At 47.9% G+C, this 20,202-nt stretch overlaps 3 protein-coding genes across 3 annotated transcripts in view; 2 read left to right on the top strand and 1 right to left on the bottom strand.

Annotated features, from left to right (window-relative positions):
• The window catches only part of LOC103184618 (torsin-2A), a 2,843-nt gene extending 1,583 nt beyond the window's left edge, over positions 1 to 1,260 (top strand). Inside the window, exon 4 of the mRNA XM_007902741.2 lies at positions 701 to 1,260. Coding sequence (XP_007900932.1) covers positions 701 to 951 — 251 coding nt within the window. The 3' untranslated portion in view covers positions 952 to 1,260. The remainder of the gene's footprint in view (positions 1 to 700) is intronic.
• Positions 1,261 to 1,933: 673 nt separating this feature from the next.
• LOC103184722 (tetratricopeptide repeat protein 16) lies at positions 1,934 to 12,307 on the bottom strand. The gene is made up of 13 exons (XM_042337435.1): positions 12,254 to 12,307; positions 11,203 to 11,387; positions 11,027 to 11,117; positions 10,132 to 10,275; positions 9,438 to 9,538; positions 8,353 to 8,486; positions 7,600 to 7,810; positions 6,818 to 7,065; positions 5,595 to 5,736; positions 4,656 to 4,821; positions 3,224 to 3,366; positions 2,532 to 2,703; positions 1,934 to 2,104 (listed from the first exon to the last, which is right to left on the bottom strand). Exons 2-13 carry the CDS (start codon positions 11,370 to 11,372, stop codon positions 1,934 to 1,936), a joined length of 1,893 nt encoding a protein of 630 aa, XP_042193369.1. The 5' UTR covers positions 11,373 to 11,387; positions 12,254 to 12,307.
• Positions 12,308 to 14,655: 2,348 nt separating this feature from the next.
• Positions 14,656 to 19,478, top strand: LOC103184619 (carboxypeptidase M-like). The gene is made up of 9 exons (XM_007902742.2): positions 14,656 to 14,710; positions 15,163 to 15,372; positions 16,078 to 16,175; positions 16,537 to 16,709; positions 17,062 to 17,246; positions 17,697 to 17,852; positions 18,392 to 18,544; positions 18,655 to 18,803; positions 19,353 to 19,478. Exons 2-9 carry the CDS (start codon positions 15,186 to 15,188, stop codon positions 19,458 to 19,460), a joined length of 1,209 nt encoding a protein of 402 aa, XP_007900933.1. The 5' UTR covers positions 14,656 to 14,710; positions 15,163 to 15,185; the 3' UTR covers positions 19,461 to 19,478.
• Positions 19,479 to 20,202: the final 724 nt, after the last annotated feature.

The raw sequence follows: 20,202 nt of genomic DNA, 5'->3' as shown, positions 1-20,202 counted from the left end.
TTTTTTAAAAAAGATAAATTAGATGAGAGCCAGAGAGTGCTGTGAAGGCTGTTGTGTCTCTTCCCACAGAGACAGAGAAGCCGGTTTGATATTTAAGGTAATATCTGAGAGTTGACTTAGGTGAAAGATTCATTGGGTTACAGAGCATTAGCATCATGAGGTCAATGTCCTGATATGTTCGCTGAGAACTGAGTGAATTGTCATGCAAGGTTCCGATGGCAGACTGAACATCTAGATCTAGTCTCTCTCTCTCTCTCTCTCTCTCTCTCTCACTCTTTCTGGAGTCCCAGAGTGTAGTGTTTAGAGGGCTTGTCTCGCAACCGGAAAGACCTGGGTTTGATTCCCGGTCGGGGTGAAACCTTAGACGAGTTTCCTTACTCTACACGCCTGTTTTTCCAAGCAGAAGTAGGAACCCGGTTGTTAGTCGATCGGAAGTTCGCTTTCCCGGGGGTAATCTCTCCCCTCTCCCCCTGGCCCCCCCACAAAAAATTGGCCAGTCAATCCACGACTGCCTGTGGGTCACTGCTGTGTGCAATTAGCTGCCGTGTTTCGTCCATAAAATACACAGTCAATCCACTTTACAATATGTTGTGTGAAGCGCTTTGAGATATCTTGACAACTTGATAAGGCACTGTATCAATTGCAAGAATCATTATTATTATTTCTCCCTTGCTCTCTCTCTCTCTGTCTCTGTCCGCAGGCGGATTCTGGAACTCCGACATTATAAACGAGGAGTTAGTCGACCGCTTCGTGCCTTTCCTGCCACTGAAACGCAAACACGTGGGGGAGTGCGTGCGGAGCGAGCTGCTATCCCGGGGGCTGAGTTTGGGTCTGGGAGGCGATCTCATCGAGGAGGTGGTCAACGCCATGAGCTACTTCCCTGAGGAACACAAGTTGTTTTCCAAGACGGGCTGTAAAACAGTGGCGGCCAAACTGGACTTTTATTTGTAAACGTGAAACGACCGTTCCCATGAGCGAGTTTCGTACGTGTCGAAATGCAATAGTGGTTTTGTTTGGAGCGCGGGCTGGCGGGAGGAAGAGCGAGAGAGGGAGAGAGAGAGAGAGAGAGGGAGAGTGAGTGAGGAAGAGAAAGTGGGGGTTTGAGTAGGGAGTGAGGGACCCAACCAAACTGACGGTAACTTGAAACGGGGAAGAAACAACATCTTTCTCGCACCGTGTCTTTGTAATATGAATTTTTTTATAAATAGTGATTTGTAAATCTTTATAAATATCGTTTCATAAATATATGGCAAATGGCAATGACATTGTCAGGATGGACTTTCTTCCGTACATCAAGGGATCTGTGTGGTGTGGTGTGCGGGGTGTTGAGGGCGGTGGGGGGGGAGGAAAGGGGCAGGTAAATGGGACTGAAAAGGAGCGCTCTTTAAACGAGACGGCACATACATGAGGGACTGAGTGGCCTTCTTCTGTGCTGTAAATTACTATGGTTTCTCTTAACTCCCGCTACTGGTCTCTGCGATACATCAGGTCTGCAGTGCGTCTGAGTGATGATTCAGATACAAGGATTATTGTAAACCTTGCACAAAAAAATTAATAATAATAATTTGGTCACTCAATCCACAACTGTTTAGGATGCTGCTGTGGCTGCCGGGTTTCGCCCACAAAATATACAGTCAATTCGCTTTATAGTGTGTCCTGTGAAGCGCTTTGAGACATCTCGAAGACGTGATAAGGCACTACATCAAATGCAAGCATCCTTATTATCTGATACAGCATCTTCTGCATTGGGAGCGCGTCTCAAAGCACTTCAAAGGGTTTACTGACCACACTGCGGGTCCACAGTACACACTGCGGCAAAGCCTGTGATGCATAGATTTCACCTGGATAAACTTAGTCCTTGTTAAGTAAACTTTATTAGCTGTGAGCGAGAGAGAGAGAGAGAAAGAGGCGCGAGGGCTTGACTAAACCCTTGTCATTTCAGCGGCTTCAGCAAAGCTGCGCGGCGTTTCTTCCAGTCGTAGCGTCTGCCCGGCTGACGGGGCCGGGATCTTTGGGACCAGAGAGCGAGATGTCGGGGGATCCTCGGCACCTCGGAGCTCAATGGGATCCTCTCACGGAGAGTGTTCTTCACTTCCAAATTCAGCTGAGGGAATATTTGGGAAGAGGTAGGTCAGCCGAGGCCATCTTCAAGCCCCCACCCCTCCCCACCACCACTTACCATCCACCAAGCTTCCAGCCTCAAACTGAGCCCCGTGACGAGTGCATAGACTCAGGTAGAGTAAGGTTGATATAGTTCTGGTCAGGTCACCCCTGGAGTACTGTAGACAGTGGGGGTAGAGGGGGTGGGGGTGGGGTTTGGGGTCTGTATGTGGGGTGGGTGGGTTGCAGTGGGTCCTGCATGGGGGTTACGTTGTGTATGTGTCAGCGCCTCGGGATGTTCCCCCCCCACCCCCCGGCTCCTTCAGTGAAGGCTGTGCGCGGAGGGTACAGTCTCCCACACAATAAACAGAAGCCTATGTAAAGGAAAATGGCACGTGGGGTCGGAGAGGGCAGGACTGGGATGGCCTCACCTTCCTCCGGCTCATGATGATCTGTTCGTTATGCTCTTGTTCGCGTAAAGCTTGTAAATAGCGATCTCCAGTCTCCGAGAGTGTGTGTGTGCGCGTCTCTCTATCAGCCGCTTGGTCAGTGTTCATGATGGGGCTGAGCTGTTCTTGGCTTTTCATGGTCATCACTGATGGACTGCAAGTGAGCACAGACGCCAAGGGTCAGAAGTATTTGCATTGGACACAGCGCCTTGTCACGTCTTCGAGACGTCTCAAAGCGCTTCACAGGATACACTGTAAAGTGAAATTGACTGTATATCTTGTGCGCACAGCAATTTTATACCATAAATCAAGAAGTATTCGATCCAGAAAAAAATGAAAACACACCACCAATCGAACACGGACTTACCAAGACTCGTGCGTAAGTTCGGGGGCAGAAGAGTGGGAGGGGGCTGCTTCCGGGCCCCGGGCCACAGGTTAACCGCCACTGGCTTAGACTGTGAACTCAGACCCTGACAAGGGGCTTGAAGCCATAACCCTCTGACCCGAGGTGAGAGGGTGAGCGACTCAACCAAATAAACATCACCTTTCATGGATTACATGAGTTAGGCTCTTTTGAGCCTCAAAAAAAGTCAAACAAGGAGGACTTGAGGAAACAGGAAAGGAGAGAATCGCCCCACCACCCCCTCGGCTCAGAGCCGCTAGGCTTTGGCTACCTTTTCTGAGCTGTGGGTGGGCAGTAGGGTTCGCAGAGCTGAGGAATGGTCTTTAGGATTGCTCTGGAATGTTCTCCCAGTTCACTCGCTAGAATCTCGTCCACAGATTTCCCAGGGAAGAGTTGAGTTACCAGAGGCATGACCTAAACAGGAGAGGCAGATTAGAACATACTCGTGTCCCTGTCATAGGAGCTGTGCGTATAGAGGAGATGTATCTATATTAGAATAATAATAATAATCCTTGCATTTGATGTTGCGCCTTATGATGTAATTGTTGTGGAGTCCTGTAGCTCAGTGGTTAGAGCACTCGCTTTGCAAGCGAGAGACCTGAGTTCAATTCCCGGCAGGTCAAGGCGAAACCTTGGGCAAGTTTCCTTACTCCACACAGAGCCTAATAATAATCCCTCCAAAACCAAAAACAATAATAAATTGGTCATTTTCAATCTACGACTGTTTGTGGGACATTGCTGCGTCTCAATTAATATACAGTCAATTCACTTTACAGTGTGTGTTCTGTGAAGCGCTTTGGGACGTCCTCCCGACGTGAAAAGCGCTATATCAAATGCAAGGATTAGTATTATTATTATTAATTGAGACGTTTCAAAGCGCTTCACAGAATATATTGTAAAGTGGAGTGACTGTGTTTTTTTTGTGGGTGAAACGCGGCAGAAAATTGACGCACAGCAGTGTCCCACAAACAGTGGTGGAGTGAATGACCAAATTGATTTACTTTTGGAGGGATTATTACCCCTGGAAAGCGATCCGCCAATTGACTAACAATCGGGTTCCTACTTACTGCTAGATCAACAGAGATGTGAGTGTGGAGTAAGGAAGCCTGCCTAAGATTTTGCACTAGCTGGGAATCAAACCAGGGTCCTCTGGCTTGTGGGGCGAGTGCTCTAACCACGATGCCATGGGACTCCACATAAAAGTTGTTATCCTTACAGGAGCTGTGACCATACACAGGTTCCGTGCCTGTACCTCCGTTCCTCTGGCTCCGGTCTGCTCCACATCCCCCGCCCCAACTGCCCTACCATCGGTGGCCGGGCCTTCAGCCTCTCAGCCCCCAGGCTCTGGAACTCCATCCCCCAGTGCCTTCGCCTTACCTCCTCCCTTTCCTCCTTCAAGGCCAGTCCCAAGACCTTTCTCTTCAACCATGCCTTCAGCTCCCCTCTCGACTCTCTACCCTCTCCTCGCTCCCTCCCTTCCCTCCCCTCCTCGCTCTCTCCCCCCCTTCCCTCCCCTCCTCGCTCCCTCCCCTCCTCGCTTCCTCCCTTCCCTCCACTCACCCTGACCATTTCCCCCTGCTCGGGTCCCGACCCAACTGTCCAGCGCCTTGGGATGTCCTCCCGACGTGAAAGGCGCTCGATAAATGCAATCTTGTTGTTGTTGTTGTACTTATATATGAGCTGTACCTGATCTGAACTGTTACCTCTTTGTGCTGTGAATCCAGTAAGAGCGCTGTGACCACATCCTCCTGTGATTGCTGTAGGTGCTCCATGAAGCGCTGGGCTTTGGCTCTGTGAAGGTAATACATCGCCGCCCGGGGGCTGTTCTGGATGGCGATGGTGAAGTTCTTCTCCGCATCGAGGTACTTCCTGCAGTCAAGGGACGGCAAGTCTGAGTCAGAATGTCTCCCCCAGGAACCCCCCTAAACACCTGAGCCAGTCTGGGCGCTGGGGCAAATCGTTTTTGCTTTTAATTGCTGCAGATTTTTTTTGGGGGGTGGGGTTGGTTAGCCGGGTGTCTGACACATGCGGAAACCCATCATCGTGCTTAAGAGTGTCCAAACCAAGCTGAGAATTCCATGCATCTCACACTACACATGGAAATCCCAGAGATAGATTGTTGGAATGGAATGCACTCTCTCTCTCCTTGGAGGGATGTATCCTGCTTACCTAATTCCGGAAAGTATTAGGCGCAGGTTGGCGAGAGCCAAGGCTTGGGGGGTATCCCAGAGTGTCCATTGGGGGTAACTGCTGGAGTCTAACCAGCTAATATTGCAGAGCTTGCCATTGATAGTGCTGTCTGGCAACCCAAGCTTTGGAACCCATCTCACAGTCCGTTCGCCTCACTCCCTCCCTCGCCTCCTTCAAGGCAAGTCTCAAGACCCTCCTCTTCGACCGCATCTTCGGTCACCCTCCTTACCCCTCCCCTCCCTGCATTCCACCCCTCCTGATCCTAACTCCCAGCTCGGGTCCAAATCCCTGACCGTTCAGTGCCATTAGTGCCATCAGTGGACATCCTCCTGACGTGAAAGTTGCTGTGAAATTTGTTGTTGTTAGCAAGGTTTCCCATTGCTTGTCCAGCTAGGTCCACCCCATCCTGTTGTGGCAAATTAAACAACAACAACAGAAGCAGCTCTCTGTACCTGAGCTTATAGTCCCGAAGTCCGAGTTCGTCACGCACAATGGCGATCCTGTCCTTTATGTTGTGGTCCTTGTTATCCAGGTCCAGAGCCTGCTCATAGTCCAGCAAGGCGTACTCCAGGTTCTCTTTCTTGAAGAAACAATCTGTAAGAATATTTGAAAGGTGGCAGTGTGTTTCAGATGCGTCCTTCACGTAGGGACGAATAGACTGATCGCTGGTTTCGTCTGTTTTGGTCGAACACTGCAGCGTAGTGATTAGTGCGCTCGCTTCACAAGCGAGAGGAACCGGGTTTGATTCCCATGCGGGCCGAAGTGAAACCTTAGGCAAGTCTCCTTACTCCACATGCCTCTGTTTGCCTAGCAGGAAGTAGGAACCCAGTTGTTTAGACAATTGGCGGATTGAACCAGGGTACTCTCCCTTGTGGTCTAACCAATACGCTACAGGACCCCTCTTGATTCCAACTCCCAGCTCGGAGGTAAATCCTTAACTGTCCAGCGCCTTGGGATGTCCTCCTGATATGGAAGGCACTGTGTAAATGTAATTTTGCTGTTGTTATAGCAGGTTGAATGGAGGCCAGGTTAGAGCTGGGGGGGGGAATGGAGTCTGTTCCCATCTGAGATTGGCCGTTCAACATTCTCAGGGTCAGGTACCTGCCTGGTCAAGTGAACCTCAAGGACCCTCTGACATTCCCACAAAGGAGAAGGAGAAGAGGGAGAGGGGTCCTGGCCAACTGTCCTCCCAAGTTTTTTTTTGTTAAACCGGGTGTCTGACACATGCGGAAACCCATCACTGTCGCTTAAGAGTCTCCAAACCAAACTGAGAATTCCATGCATCTCACCTACACGTGCAAATCCCAGAGATAGACTGTTGGAATGGAATGTCCTCTCTCTCTCTCTCTCCCTGGAGGGATGCATCCTGCTTACCTAATTCATAACTGAGAGCTGGGACATCGCTGAGTGAATAATAATAATAATCCTTGCATTTGATATAGCGCCTTATTACGTCATTGAGACATCTCAAAGTGCTTCACAGAATATACTGTAAAGTGAATTGACTGTATACTTTGTGGCTGTATAAATGTAATTTTGCTGTTGTTATTGCGGAGTAAATGGGGGCCAGGTTAGAGCTGGGGGTGCGGGTTGGGGGAATGGATTATTGGCTATGAAACAGTCTCGATGCCAGACAGTAGTCACCTGCGCAGCAAGTGCTCTGTGCAGTGCTTACCTCCCCGGTTAATGTACAGGCCTTTCTGTTGCTTCTCTCCCCTGATGGCCTGGTTCAGGAGGAGGATGGCCTCTTCATAAAACCCTCTTTGGTAGCAGTACACGGCAAAGTCATTGTAGGTGAGCAGCAGCTGCCCCTGAGCCTCCCCGAAGATTTGGCTCTGGTCGTTGTAGTTGACCTTGTCCAGGGCGAAGAGATAGTCGTCGATGGCCGCGTTGAATTCCTTGAGTTTCCTGTACAGGGTTCCTCTGGAGATCGAAGAAGTCAATAAAATGAAGACAAACGTGCAGTAGGGTTTCTTAAAAAAAATAACAACAACCCAATCCTGGGAGCACAATGTTCCTCCCAATCGTAAACTCGTTCATATCGACCTGTTCGTTCGCTCCGCTCAGCAGGTTCCGGCCTGCACCATGTCCCCCGCCCAGCCCATCCTCGAACCTTCAACCGCTCTGCCCCCACGCTCTTTGGAACTCCATCCCACAGTCCCTTCGCCTCGCTCCCTCCCTCGCCTCTTTCAAGGCCCGTCTCAAAACCCTCCTCTTCGACCAAACGTGACTTCGGTCACCCTCCTACCCCCACCCTCCCTGCCCTCCACCCCTCCCGATCCCAATCTTCAGCTCAGGTGCAAATCCTTGACTGTCCAGCGCCTTGATGATGGTGAGGTCATCAAGGCACAAACACATGGAGAATCACACCCCAAAAAAGAATTAAAGGAGAGGCGCTATGCAAATGTAATCTGCTGTTGTTGTTGTTGAGTTGCGCCCAGCCTGTGACTGCGGTACCTGAGGATATAGTAGTTGGCTTCATTGGGGTTATTTTCTAAAGCCTTGTTGATCTTCTGCATTGCCTCTTTCATTTGACCTCTCAGAGCGCTGTTCACTGCCTGTGCCTTGGCCTCTTCAGCCCGTTCCCCCAGTCTGGACTTGAGGGAAAGTGCCCCTAGACAGGTGGGATCCATCGCCAAGGCCGCGGTGATATCGCTGTTACAGAGGGCTAACTATTAGCCAGGGAAAAAAACACGTCAATAAGGACATGAAAAATACCACTGTTCTGCTTCCTAAAGAGACCCGATTCATGTTAACACAGTTAACAAAGTCGATGTTAATAGAGACCTCAAAATTCCACAATTCTGTGCAAATGTTAAGGAGAGTTACCACAGTGTGAAAGAGTTGGTGGCCCTTGTTATGGTTTATAATAACAATACAATAATAATCCTTGCATTTGACGTAGCCCCTTATCACGTTGTTGAGACATCTCAAAGCGCTTCACAGTATATCTTGTAAATGGAGTGACTGTGTATTGTGGGGGCGAAACACGGCAGCCAATTGTACACAGCAGTGTCCCACACACAGTCGTGGACTGAGTGACCAATTGGTTTTTGAGGAATATTTTTTTCTGGAGAGCGATACGCCAATCGACTAACAACCGGGTTCCTACTAACTAACGGTCAACCAGAAGCGTGAGGAGCATCGAACCCGGGTCCTCTCGCTTGCGAGCCTAGCGTGCTAACCACCATGCTACGGAACAAAAGAGACTCACGTTGCCAAAGTGATCGTGTATCCTGGCCCTCAGGATGTAGAGCTCTGGGTTATTCTTCTGGACCATGACCAACTTGTTCGCCACCTGCAGGGCCTCCTTGAATCTCCCCAGCGCAGCCAGGCAGACAATCCTATAAAGTGGAGGACTCTTATTTTACAACACCGACAAAATTATATTTGTATAGCGCCTTTCACATCAGGAGGACATCCTAAGGCGCTGGACAATCAGTGTTTCGGATCCAAACTGGGGGTCGGGAGCAGGGAGAGTGGAGGGCAGGGGGTGAAGGAGGGTGATCAGAGGCACGGTCGAAGAGGAGGGTCTTGAGATGGGTCTTGAAGGAAGCAAGGGAGGGGGCGAGATGGAGGGACTGTGGGTTGGAGTTCAAGAGAGTGGGGGCAGAGTGGCTGAAGGCCAATGGTGGGGTGGGCGAAGCGGGGGACATGAAGCAGGCCGGAGCCTGCTGAGCGGAGGGAGCGAGCAGATTGGTAGGGGGTTAGGAGGTCGCAGAGGTAGGGGGGAGCAAGGCCATGGAGGGCTTTGAAGGTGAGGACCAGGATCTAGAACTTATTTTACATTGTTTCCTGTACAGGGTGAGCTTAGCGTCAAAAGCAAAGCGACAATAACAATCCTAGCTGGGCTATTGCAAACGAGAAGGGTTAGTTTCTCTCTCCAGGTGTCCTGACCGAATCTTGAAGGTCAGAGAGCATCTCCGGAAAGAGGAAAATGAGTATTAACTCATTTTCCTCCCTCCATAGATGCTGCCCAACCTGCTGCACGTTCCCAGCAATTAGTGGTAATCTTGCAGTGCTCAACAACAACAACCTTCACTTCTACAGAGCCCCTCACACAGGGCGCCCCTCACGCTCAAATTGCCTGCCGCGTTTGCCTGCGCGCACGCAGTCGCGGCACTTCACTGGGGGCGATGACGGCAAAAACACGTTGAGATGTTTCAAGGTGACGAGGTGCGATAAAAATGTCAGGCCAGGTAACTTGGTCATTGTATCACGTTCACGTGGGTGTTGGCGGTTGTACTTCTCAGCCGCACTCCGCACAGTTGCAGCAGCAGCAACAGGTCAGTCACCTTCTCACTTGGTATCCTTGGTTTTCTGGACACAACTCCGACGCTTCTGTGAAAGCTCCTAAAGCTTCACTGTACATCTGCATTTCAAACAGGCACTGGCCCTAGAGAGAGAGAGAGAGGGAGAGCGACGGAGTCAGACACAGGGATACAGGGCCAATAGACACTCACTCTTGTTACTGACTCGAGGGAGAAAGGGAGAGAAGAAAGCAAAGGAAAGAAGAAATGGAAGAAAAAAAGAGAGGAAGTAAGGAATGAACGAAGGAATTGCTGGACAAAAAAAGACCAAGGTTCATCTATAATAATAATAATAATAATAATAATCCTTTCATTTGATATATCACGTCTTCGGGACGTCTTGAAGCGCTTCACAGAATATAGCTTTAAAGTGGAGTGACTGTGTATTTTGTGGAAGAAACATATAGTTCGCACGTTACAATAATGGGGATGCTGTTGTTATGGTTATTCTCTTAAGAGCGAGTATCTTACATACAGAAGGCAGAGGGGCAAAATACTGCTGACGCTGGAAATCTGAAATAAAAACAGAAGTCGCCGGGAACACGCAGCGGGTCAGGCAGCATCTACGGAGAGAGGAAAATGAGTTACAATGCTCAGTTTCCTCTCTCCATAGATGCTGCCTGACCCGCTGCGTGTTCCCAGCGACTTCTGTTTTTATTGCAGGAAGGCAGAGACTCACTTGGATGTAGGTGGTGAAGCCGACTTGTAGCTGTAACTCTTCATTCCCGGGGTTCAGGGTATATGCTCGCCTGTAGTTCATGATGGCTGACTGGAAGTCACAGAACTGCAGATAGGCATCAGCCAGACTCACGTACAGTTCCACCTGCAGCCAGTAATATCATAACAATATCTTACAGTAAACCTCACGCAAGTCGTCTCGATCGGGACAATGCTTTTTAATGTCAAAGTATGAGTTCTGTTGAACTTGCATCGAATATAAACTCTTGACTTGGGCGGCGGATGTACCACTTGGGCGATTGTACGATTGATACGGATCAGATTTGTGAGAGTTTTACTGTCGTAATGATAGTAATCACAATCCTTGCATTTGATACAGCGCCTGATCTCATCTTCGAGACGTCTCAAAGCGCTTCACAGGATATACTGTAAAGCGGAATGACTGTGTATTTTGGGGGCAGCCAATTGCGCACAGCAGTGTCCCACAAACACTCGTGGATTGAGTGACCACATTTTTTTTGAAGGAACTTTTTCCCCCGGAAAAGCCAATCGACTAACAACGGGGTTCCTACTTACTGCTGGTTAAATAGAGGCGTGTGGAGTAAGGAAACTTGTCTAAGGTTCTGCCGCACCTGACAATCAAACCTAGGTCCTCTCGGTTGCGAGACGAGCGCGCTAACCACTGTGCTACGGACCTCCACAATAAGATCTTAAACTCTAAGACAAAATGGTCTGGGAAGATGATTTCCGTCCTCCGATTCCCTCCCCGCCGGTCATTGCTGTGATGCTGCGTTTTTTTGGGTCGTGAACCGTGAGGTGCTCCGGGAAGCTATCTCGTGCGAAGGGCGCTGCGTAATTGCAAGTTGTTGTTGTTGTTGTGACGGACTGACATTTACCCTCTCCGGCTGCAGGCTGATCGCTTTGCTGAACAGAGTCACCGCTTTGTCCAACTTTCTGCTGGAATACATCTCCAAACCCTTCTCGTAACTGGGGGGGAAATGAACACAAGCTGCGTCAGTTCAGCTGGTTTTACACGGTTCTTTGAAAGGAAACGGCTGCCAGATGAACTCACTATGTCGTGGCCTGGTCATGGATGACGGTGGACTTTATGAAGGAACTCTGATCCAGGCACTTTTCCGGTTCAAAGATCTGACTCGACCCGAACAGATTTTTCAGTGATTCCTTCCAGGCTTCCTCCAGCTGTTGCTCCGACACAGGCTTGGGAAAGAGGTCAGCCGGCATCACGGGGTCAGCGGGCTGCGGGAGAAACCGTCCTTGTGAGCGGCCAATCGCGCAGGTTTGGTTTCGGTTTAACGCAGGGATCAGACTTTACAACGTGTCCACTTTTAGTGGAGCAAATCCATCGTGGGGTCCTCCAGCTCAGTGGTTAGAGCACTCGCCTCGCAAGCGAGAGGACCTGGGTTTGATTCCCAGACAGGGCAAAATGTTAGGCAAGTTTCCTCACTCCACACACACGCGCACCTCTGTTTACTTAGAGGTAAGTCGGAACCTGGTTGTCAGTCGATTGGCAAATCGCTTTACCCGGGGCTAATAATCTCTTCAAAAAAAAAAATCAAAAATAATAATAACAATTTGGTCACTCAATCCACGACTGTTTGTGGGACACTGTTGTGCGTAATTGGCTGCCGAGTTTCGCCCACAAAATATACGGTCAATTTACTCTGCAGTGAAGCGCTTTGAGATGTCTCGAAGACTTGATAAGGCGCTGTATCAAATGCAAGGATTATTAGTATTGCTTGCTGGGTGCCTTTGGGAATAATGGAATCGGTGCGGTTTAAATACTCATCGACCACACGCACCCCCCATAGGAAACTTCATGGAGTGATCTGCAAATGGCACGTTTAAGGGAATGTTGCTCCACCCTCGCCTACAGCTGGGATTCGTCATGAAACACAACAGATAATGATCCTTGCCTTTGCATTTTTGATACAGGAACCTTGCCCAGTATTTCGTCCTGTCGGGAATCGAACCCAAGTCTTTTGTTTGCGAGGAGAGTGCGCTAACCACTGAGCTACAGGACTGCACCGTTGTACTATTGTACGATCGATTGCACTGTACTTCAATGTCCTTGAAGAGATAAACTACACAACTTGACTGCTCACCTGATCCGGACTCTGGGGCTTATTCTCCTTGTTTCTGTCTTCCTCCTTTTCTTTCCCCTTTTCCTCTTCCTCTGTTCCTTTTTCCTCTTGTTTCTCTTCCTCTCTTTTATCCTCCTTTTCCTCTTCCTCTCTTTTATCCTCCTTTTTCTCTTCCTCTCTTTTATCCTCCTTTTCCTCTTCCTCTCTTTTATCCTCCTTTTTCTCTTCCTCTCTTTTATCCTCCTTTTCCTCTTCCTCTCTTTTATCCTCCTTTTCCTCTTCCTCTCTTTTATCCTCCTTTTTCTCTTCCTCCCTTTTATCCTCCTCTTTCTCTCTTTTATCCTCCTTCTCGTCTTCCTCTTTTTTATCCTCCTTTTTCTCTTCCTCATTCTTTTTCTCCACCGCCTCCTTCTGCCTTGCTTCCACCTGCGTCTCCATCTCCTTATGTTTCTTCTCCTACGTTTTCCCCAAGATTAAGCTGATCTCCTTCGCACCCCTTTCCCTTATACCTGGATGTGACTTGTGGAGGCCTCTGGTTTGATCGGATGCATAACACTACAAAACCAGGAAAGAAATAGAGATTTAGTTTATATATGAAGAGATTTTTTAAATATTCTTCAATATAAATATTTTTAAAAAATATTTTTAAAGATATATTATTTAATAGGTTTAAGCGCTCCAAGATACCTATCCCACGCGCTACATAAATACAAGTGTCGTCATTTTTATAACCGCGAGATAAACTCAATTTGGAACCTGCAAATTTTGGATTCATAGGTTAAACAAGAAGGGAATTTGCAATATCTAGGGCAACGATAATAATAATCAATAATAATCCTTGCATTTGGCATAGAGCCTTATCACGTCGTCGAGACATCTCAAAGCGCTTCGCAGGATACATTATAAAGTGGATTTTGTGGGTGCAATTGCGCACAGCGGCGTCCCACAAGCAGTCATCGATAAATTACACATATATAATATAAATAATCATAGATGCATCACCGAGATCTATTCAACAAACTGGAGTTTGACAAATTGGGTTTCAACGTTGTGGAAAGAGTGCCTCTGAGGATGGAGAGAGAAATCTAGGGGAGATCAGCTGAGGGTGAGACTGCGTGTGAGTGTGTCAAAATAACAAGGAAATAAAGAACAAGCGATTTGAACCCAGAGTACATCCGCTGCGTTGGAGAGGAGAGAAAAGTGAGCTTGGACTGACTGACTGTGTTTCAAACAACACAACGTTTAGATGGAGAAAAATTGGACTGCGCAGGAGTGCCAATCTTTACTCCGTGTCCGGGTGTGTTGTTTGAGGACTGGCACCGTGCCCAGTACCGCAGCCAACTCGCTCCCCGTCCCTTTGTTACCAGGTAACCAGAGCTTGGGAGAGGCCACACTCTCACACACACACTCACACTCACTCACTCACACACACTCACACTCACTCACACACAGTGATATGAATTCAGCCACTGTGTACCTGCTGGACTTCACTTGCTAACCCACAGAAGGCCTCTGCCTTGATTGATCTGTTTGATTTGCCCGCAAACTACAGTCAATTCAAAGTGCTATGCAGTATATTCTGCGTAGCACTTTGAGACGTCTCGAAGACGTGATAAGGGCTATAATCACATGCAAGGATTATTTTTATTAAACCTTGGACATAACAGCAGATACTCCCAGTTAAATTCACTTTTAAGTCAATGTCTATACAATAACGTCAACTTGAACACCAGCAGAAGGCGACTTCCGCTCCCCCACCCGCCCCCAAGCAGTTTAACTCTTGATATCCTGATAAAGTGAAGGGCTTTGGTTTCTCACTGTTGAGTTCAGTCACTCACACTGCAGAGCCCGACAGTTACTACTACACATTGAAAACGGACTCTGTTGACTATGGTACATATTCACCTACACACACTCGGTTCACCGCTGCACTTTAGAGTGAAAACCCGAGCGAAGGACTTTCAGACGCATCGACAGCGTATCATGATCAGGGGGTATATCGAGCCTCGGGGATTATTAGGGTAGTAAATAATAACGCTGTTTCCGTTGTACCCGTGTGAGTGTGTGTGTGTGTTTGTGTGTGAAAGACCCACAGGCGTAGAATTATTATTGTTGGAATGCCTTTCCTTGTGTTCTGGGCTTCCGCTCCAGTGAGGTCATGAATGTGAACAATGGGCTATGAGCACCGTTGGGTTCAGAGTCCCATCAACTTGTGACTTGTGGAGCAAGAGAACAGCGGGCGACCTTTGATGAAGACAAATTTGGGCTGTAGTTCTCTCTCTCTTTCTCTCTCTCTCTCTCTCTCTCTCTCTCTCGCAGGAAACGAGCGGAGGGTCTCCGAACCCTTTTTTGTTTAAACCCTTCACTGGAATGACCTCAGCAGAGAGGAGATCCCACACAATGTGTTCCTAACCCGCCGTACTCTGGCCAGCCTTAAAGAGCGTAAAAACATGGGGCCAAGAGAGATTTAATGCACAGGTTTGTTTCGATTGATACGCGGCTTGTCACTGTGCAGTGACTCTTGTCTCTCAGGAATCGTAAAATGTTTACTACCGATAATAATGATCATATTATAACAATAATAATAATCCTTATATTTGACGTAGAACCTTTCATGTCGGGAGGACGTCTCAAAGCGCTTCACGGGATGCACAGTATTGTAAAGCGCAGGGACTGTGATTTGTGGGCGAAATATGGCAGCCAATTGGCACAGCAGGTCCCACAAACAGTCTTGGATTGAGTGAACACATTTTAAAAAGAAATTTGGAGGGATTATTACCCCCGGAAAGCGAGCCACCAATCATTTACCCTACTTACTGCTGGGTAAACAGAGGCGTGTGGAGTTCTTACATTTAAAAAGCATTTCAGAGATTGATGGAGGAGAAATAGGGCGTAACTTAACCATTTATTATTTTTCTTGCCTCTTTCAGGTTGATATCCTTCTGCCCTGCTGATGGCTACCACACTGCAGGACTGGAATTGTACAGTATTTTGTGTCCTGGCTTTGCTTCTGCAATACTCTTGGGCTGGGTTGGATTTTAGCTATCATCATACAGCGAAATTGGACTCTTTCCTCTGTGATGTGAATCAAAGTTATCCCTCTATTACCCACCTTTACAGTATTGGAAAGTCTGTAGAAGGTAATAATAATAATAATTTTTGCATTTGATATAGCGCCTTATCAAGTCTTCGAGACGTCTTAAAGTGCTTCACAGAATATACTGTGAAGTGAATTGACTGTGTATTTTGTGGGCGAAAAATAATTTTCTTCAGTACTAGAACCACTACTAATATAATCTTTGTGTTGATATAGATAACGCCTTATCACATCAACTTTACAGGAATCACTTGACTGTATATTTTGTGTAGGCAAACACGATAGCTCACGTGTTAGATCAGCGGGTGTCCGACACACGCAGAAACCCACCACTATGCTTAAGAGTATCCATACCAGATTGAGAGGTCTGTGTATGGCACTTACACAAGGACATTTCCCTGTGTCTGCAACCAAGTCATCTGTCATTCAGCAAGTGTCCTGCAGTACTGCAGACCCGTCTAGCGAAGGCATCAGACTAGTGTTTCTTATAGACCGTCTATAACAGGGATTTATCAGAGCCAGCCAATGCGTCCAAACTGGCTTCTGTAACTAAAATGCAGGGGAAGCAGTAAATGTGCAGAGATATTTGGGTCTAAGAGCTATTAAGGGGTATTTCATCTCTAGGCACAATTAATTATGTTCTTACTATGAGTGTTGTCTTATTTTGTAATGTGTCCCAACCCTTGTAAACGAGGGCACTTAGATAATATCTCCTGCTGTGTGTGTCCATTTGATCTTTTGTGCAAAGGACGGAATCTGTGGGTCGTTGCAATCGGGGAGACACCAAAGTACCATCGTGTCGGCATTCCAGAGGTGAAATACATCGGCAACATCCATGGGAACGAGGTGAGGTATCCACGGGAGTTTGATCTCCTCAACACAACAACAACCACACATTTTTGACGTCGGGAGGGTGTCCCAAAGCTCTGGATGAGGAGGATGGAAGGAAAGGAGGGTAGGGATCGGAGGGTGACCGAGGGAGCGGTCTAAAGAGAGGGTCTTGAGATGGGCCTTGAAGGAGATAAGGCAGGGGGCGAGGTGAAGGGACTGTGAGATGGAGTTCCAAAGAGTGGAGGCAGAAAGGTTGAATGTCCAACACCTGGTTGGGGGACATGGAGCAGGTCGGAGCCCGCTGAGCAAAGGAGCCTAGGATATTAAAAAAAGGGGCCCATGTTCTTTCCGGAGGTTGACACTCTGTCTCGTGCAGGCTGTGAGCAGAGAGATGCTGCTCCATCTGATCGATTACCTGGTCACGAGTTACGGAAATGACACAAACATCACCAAACTGATCAGCAGCGCGAGGATCCACATCTTACCCTCCATGAACCCCGACGGGTTTGAGGCGTCAGTGGTCGGCAAGTGTGGGGGCAAACTAGGCCGGTAATAACCCATCGTGACACTATAAGACTTTTTGTCTTGTTCGTTTTACTTATTTAGCTATTTAATTGTTTGTTTGTGTTGTTGCTTCTTCCTTCCTCCTTCTCAATCCCTCCAAAAATAATAAATCAGTCACTCAACCCACGACTGTTTGTGGGGACGCTGCTGTGCGCAATTGGCTGCCGAGTTTCGCCCACAAAATACACAGTCAATTCACTTTACAGTGTATCCCGTGAAGCGCTTTGAGATGTCTCGACGACGTGATAAGGCGCTGTATCAAATGCAAGGATTATTATTATTATTATCATTATTATTATAGCAGAACCAAGATCACTGTCCCCGCTCCCTGTTACAGGTATAACAAGAATCACGTTGACCTGAACAGGAATTTCCCCGACGCTTTCGGAAACAACACCAGCCCCCGCCAGCCGGAAACGGAAGCCATCATGAGCTGGATCCGGCGGGAGACCTTTGTCCTCTCGGCCAGTTTGCACGGAGGGGCCATCCTCACTGCCTATCCGTTCGACAACAACGAAGAAGGTGAAACGTTGTGGATTGAAACAATTTAAAAACGTTCATTCGAGCAACAACAACAACAACAACAGGGGGAGAGGGGAAATAATGGGAGGAGCCACAATGTGGGAGTTGGCATCCTTCAGGTGACATGTTGAAACCGAGGTCCCATCAACAGCAACAACAACAACAAATTGCATTTACACAGCGCCTTTCACTTCATGAGGACGTCCCGAGGTGCTGGACAGTCGAGGATTTGCGTCTGAGCTGGAAGTTGTCGGGGTCAGGAGGGGCGCAGGGAGGGTGGGGATAGGAGGGTGACCATACATTGGACATGGAGGAAGGTTTTGAGACGGGCCTTGAAGGAGGCAAGGGAGGGGGCGAGGCGAAGTGGGGCTGGGCTGGGGTTGGGGGTGGGGAGGAGGAAGTGTTGGGAATGAAGCCCATTTAACCATTCCTCTCACTCTCTGTTGGCAGGTATCAATCGGTACAGTGAGTGCCCCGACGATGACGTGTTTAAGGCCTTGGCCAAGGTTTACTCCATTAACCATTCCATCATGCACAAAGGGAATTTCTGTAAGATGAAATTCCAGGACGGAGTGACGAATGGAGCCGAATGGTACATCGTAAAAGGCAAGGCACCTGGGCAGTAGGTTGTAGGTCAGGTCTGAACACACCTGCACAGATGGGTGGGCCGAGGGAGGGAATAGGGGAATGGGTGGGCGGGGGGGGGGGGGGGGGAGAGGAGGGGTTTGCTGGTGTGAGTTCAGCCCTGGAGCCAGTAATGTAAAGCAGCTAAACCAGTTGTAACAGTCAGTGTGGCCTTGATCAGTCAAACCCCCACCCCCCACCCCTCCCCCCACCATGACTCCCCCTTTTGCCCGCTCCCTGCCTGTCCCTCTCAAGAATCCATTCAAATTCCCAAGACTGAGGTGGATCGATTTCTGTCAGGTCAGTTTATCAAGGGATATGGGACAAGGGCAGGAAATTGGAGTTGAGGTACAGATCCGCCATGATCTTATTAGAATGGCGGAACAGACTCGAGGGGCTAAAGGGCCTCCTCCTGTTCCTATGTGTTCCTATGTTCCTCTGTTGTTGAGTGCATTTGGAGATCACCCAGTGTCTGGCTTCCGCCTTCCACAGTCTGACAGTTTTCACTATCTCTCACCTAGGCAGTATGCAAGACTACAATTATGTTTGGGGCCACTGTTATGAGCTGACGATTGAACTGTCCTGTTGCAAATACCCAGCGGCCAAACACCTACCTGTCTACTGGAAGCAGAACCGAGCTGCCCTTTTATTGCTAATCAAACATGTTCACTTAGGTATATATCTCAGTCTTACAGCTTTGTCTTCCAGGGTCAGGGTTATCCTCGTGGGTTGGCTGACAGGTCGGGACAACAACTTGATTGACGACCAATGTTGCCTTTTGCAGGGCTGAAGGGCAGAGTCCTGGATCAGAAGGGAAATCCCATTTCCAATGCAATCGTGAAACTCGTGGGGAGGAACAGTATTTACCCTTATGAAACGAACTCCTTGGGGGAATATTACCGCCTGTTACTACCCGGCCATTACACGTTCCAGGTAAGAGGCAAGTAGTCTTTTCCAGGGGTAATAATCCCTTCAAAAAAAANTTATAATAATCGTAATAATTCGGTCACTTAATCCACAATTGTTTGGGGGACACTGCTGTGCGCAATTGGCTGCCGCATTTCGCCCACAAAATATACAGTCAACTCACTTTACAGTATATCCTGTGAAGCACTTTGAGACTTCTTGACAACGTGATAAGGCGCTGCATCAAATGTAAAAATGATTATGACTCTGATGCTATGAAGCGCAATAAAATCAGACCTGGTCTGTGTATGAGTGTGAGAGAGAAGCACTCCAGGTGTGTTTATACATTGGTTTAAACATGTTTTATCTGGCAGGGGTGGCATTGTGTAATCAAGATGAGAAGGGCTTACATTCCCTGGTGATAACATGCATCACCTTTAATGAGCAAAAATATTTACCCAAAACAAACAACACAGAACAAATTGAATTTGCCAACAATCATCACAGATCCAGAGCAGTGTCTCCCATGACTTACCCAGCTCCCAGGCAGTCATTGTACTCTTGTCTGTCCTACAGATTGAAGCAAAGGGTTTTAAGCCCTTAAACCAGACAGTGGAAGTGCGAGACTCTGTGAGTGACTACTCTGCCACACCTCACAACTTCGTGCTCAGCCCTTCTCGCTGAGGCCAAGCCCCAAGAGAAGAAAAAAGATTTAGTGAAACCTCAAACTCCTCGATGTCATGAGAGAGATGGATTCTCGTTACCACTGACTGGTTCGGTGAAGAGTAAGATGATCAGAGAATACGGATAGAGCCACCACAAATAAAAAAAAGTATAGACAGTCACCTCTAGGAGGTCCACCTAAATAATCAGCGAGTGTTTTTTTGGCAATAACCTGCGTATTATTAGGAAGTAAGACCGAGGGATTGTACAAGTTTTCCAATTGATGTGAGTTCCTCATGCTACTGTGCAACAACTAAAAAAGTCCACAAGAAAAACTAAGAAAGTTTGTCATTAAAATAACAGGTTCTGAGTTTATGGCGAGGGCGTGGGGTCTGTTTAAATTCTCTGTCGCAACCGAAAAACACGTCAAAATAAAACCAAAGATCTTTTGACTAATCTTTCGTCGTTTAATATATTTGGTGGTCTTTTTTTTTGTCCTGATGACATCAGGTTCATCACATACTGTTGTGGCAATGATTAATCTGCTGTGTGGACTATAATTTTCGGAAACAAGTGTCTCCCAGTCTAAACTTCGAGCAACGACAACAGCAAGTTACATTTACACAGCGCCCTCTTGCTTGAGCTGTTCGTGAATATCTCCATGTTTTCTGTTGAGCTGAGATCAGCTTGGGATCAGGAGGGGTGGAGGACAGGGAGGGTAACATAACATAAATGTAGGAGCAGGAGTAGGCCTTTCGGCCCT

This window comes from Callorhinchus milii, unplaced genomic scaffold, assembly GCF_018977255.1.
Source record: "Callorhinchus milii isolate IMCB2004 unplaced genomic scaffold, IMCB_Cmil_1.0 Scaffold8, whole genome shotgun sequence".
NCBI lineage: Eukaryota > Metazoa > Chordata > Chondrichthyes > Chimaeriformes > Callorhinchidae > Callorhinchus > Callorhinchus milii.
Note: the sequence above shows the minus strand (reverse complement) of the source record. Positions and strands in the feature narration are given on the sequence as shown.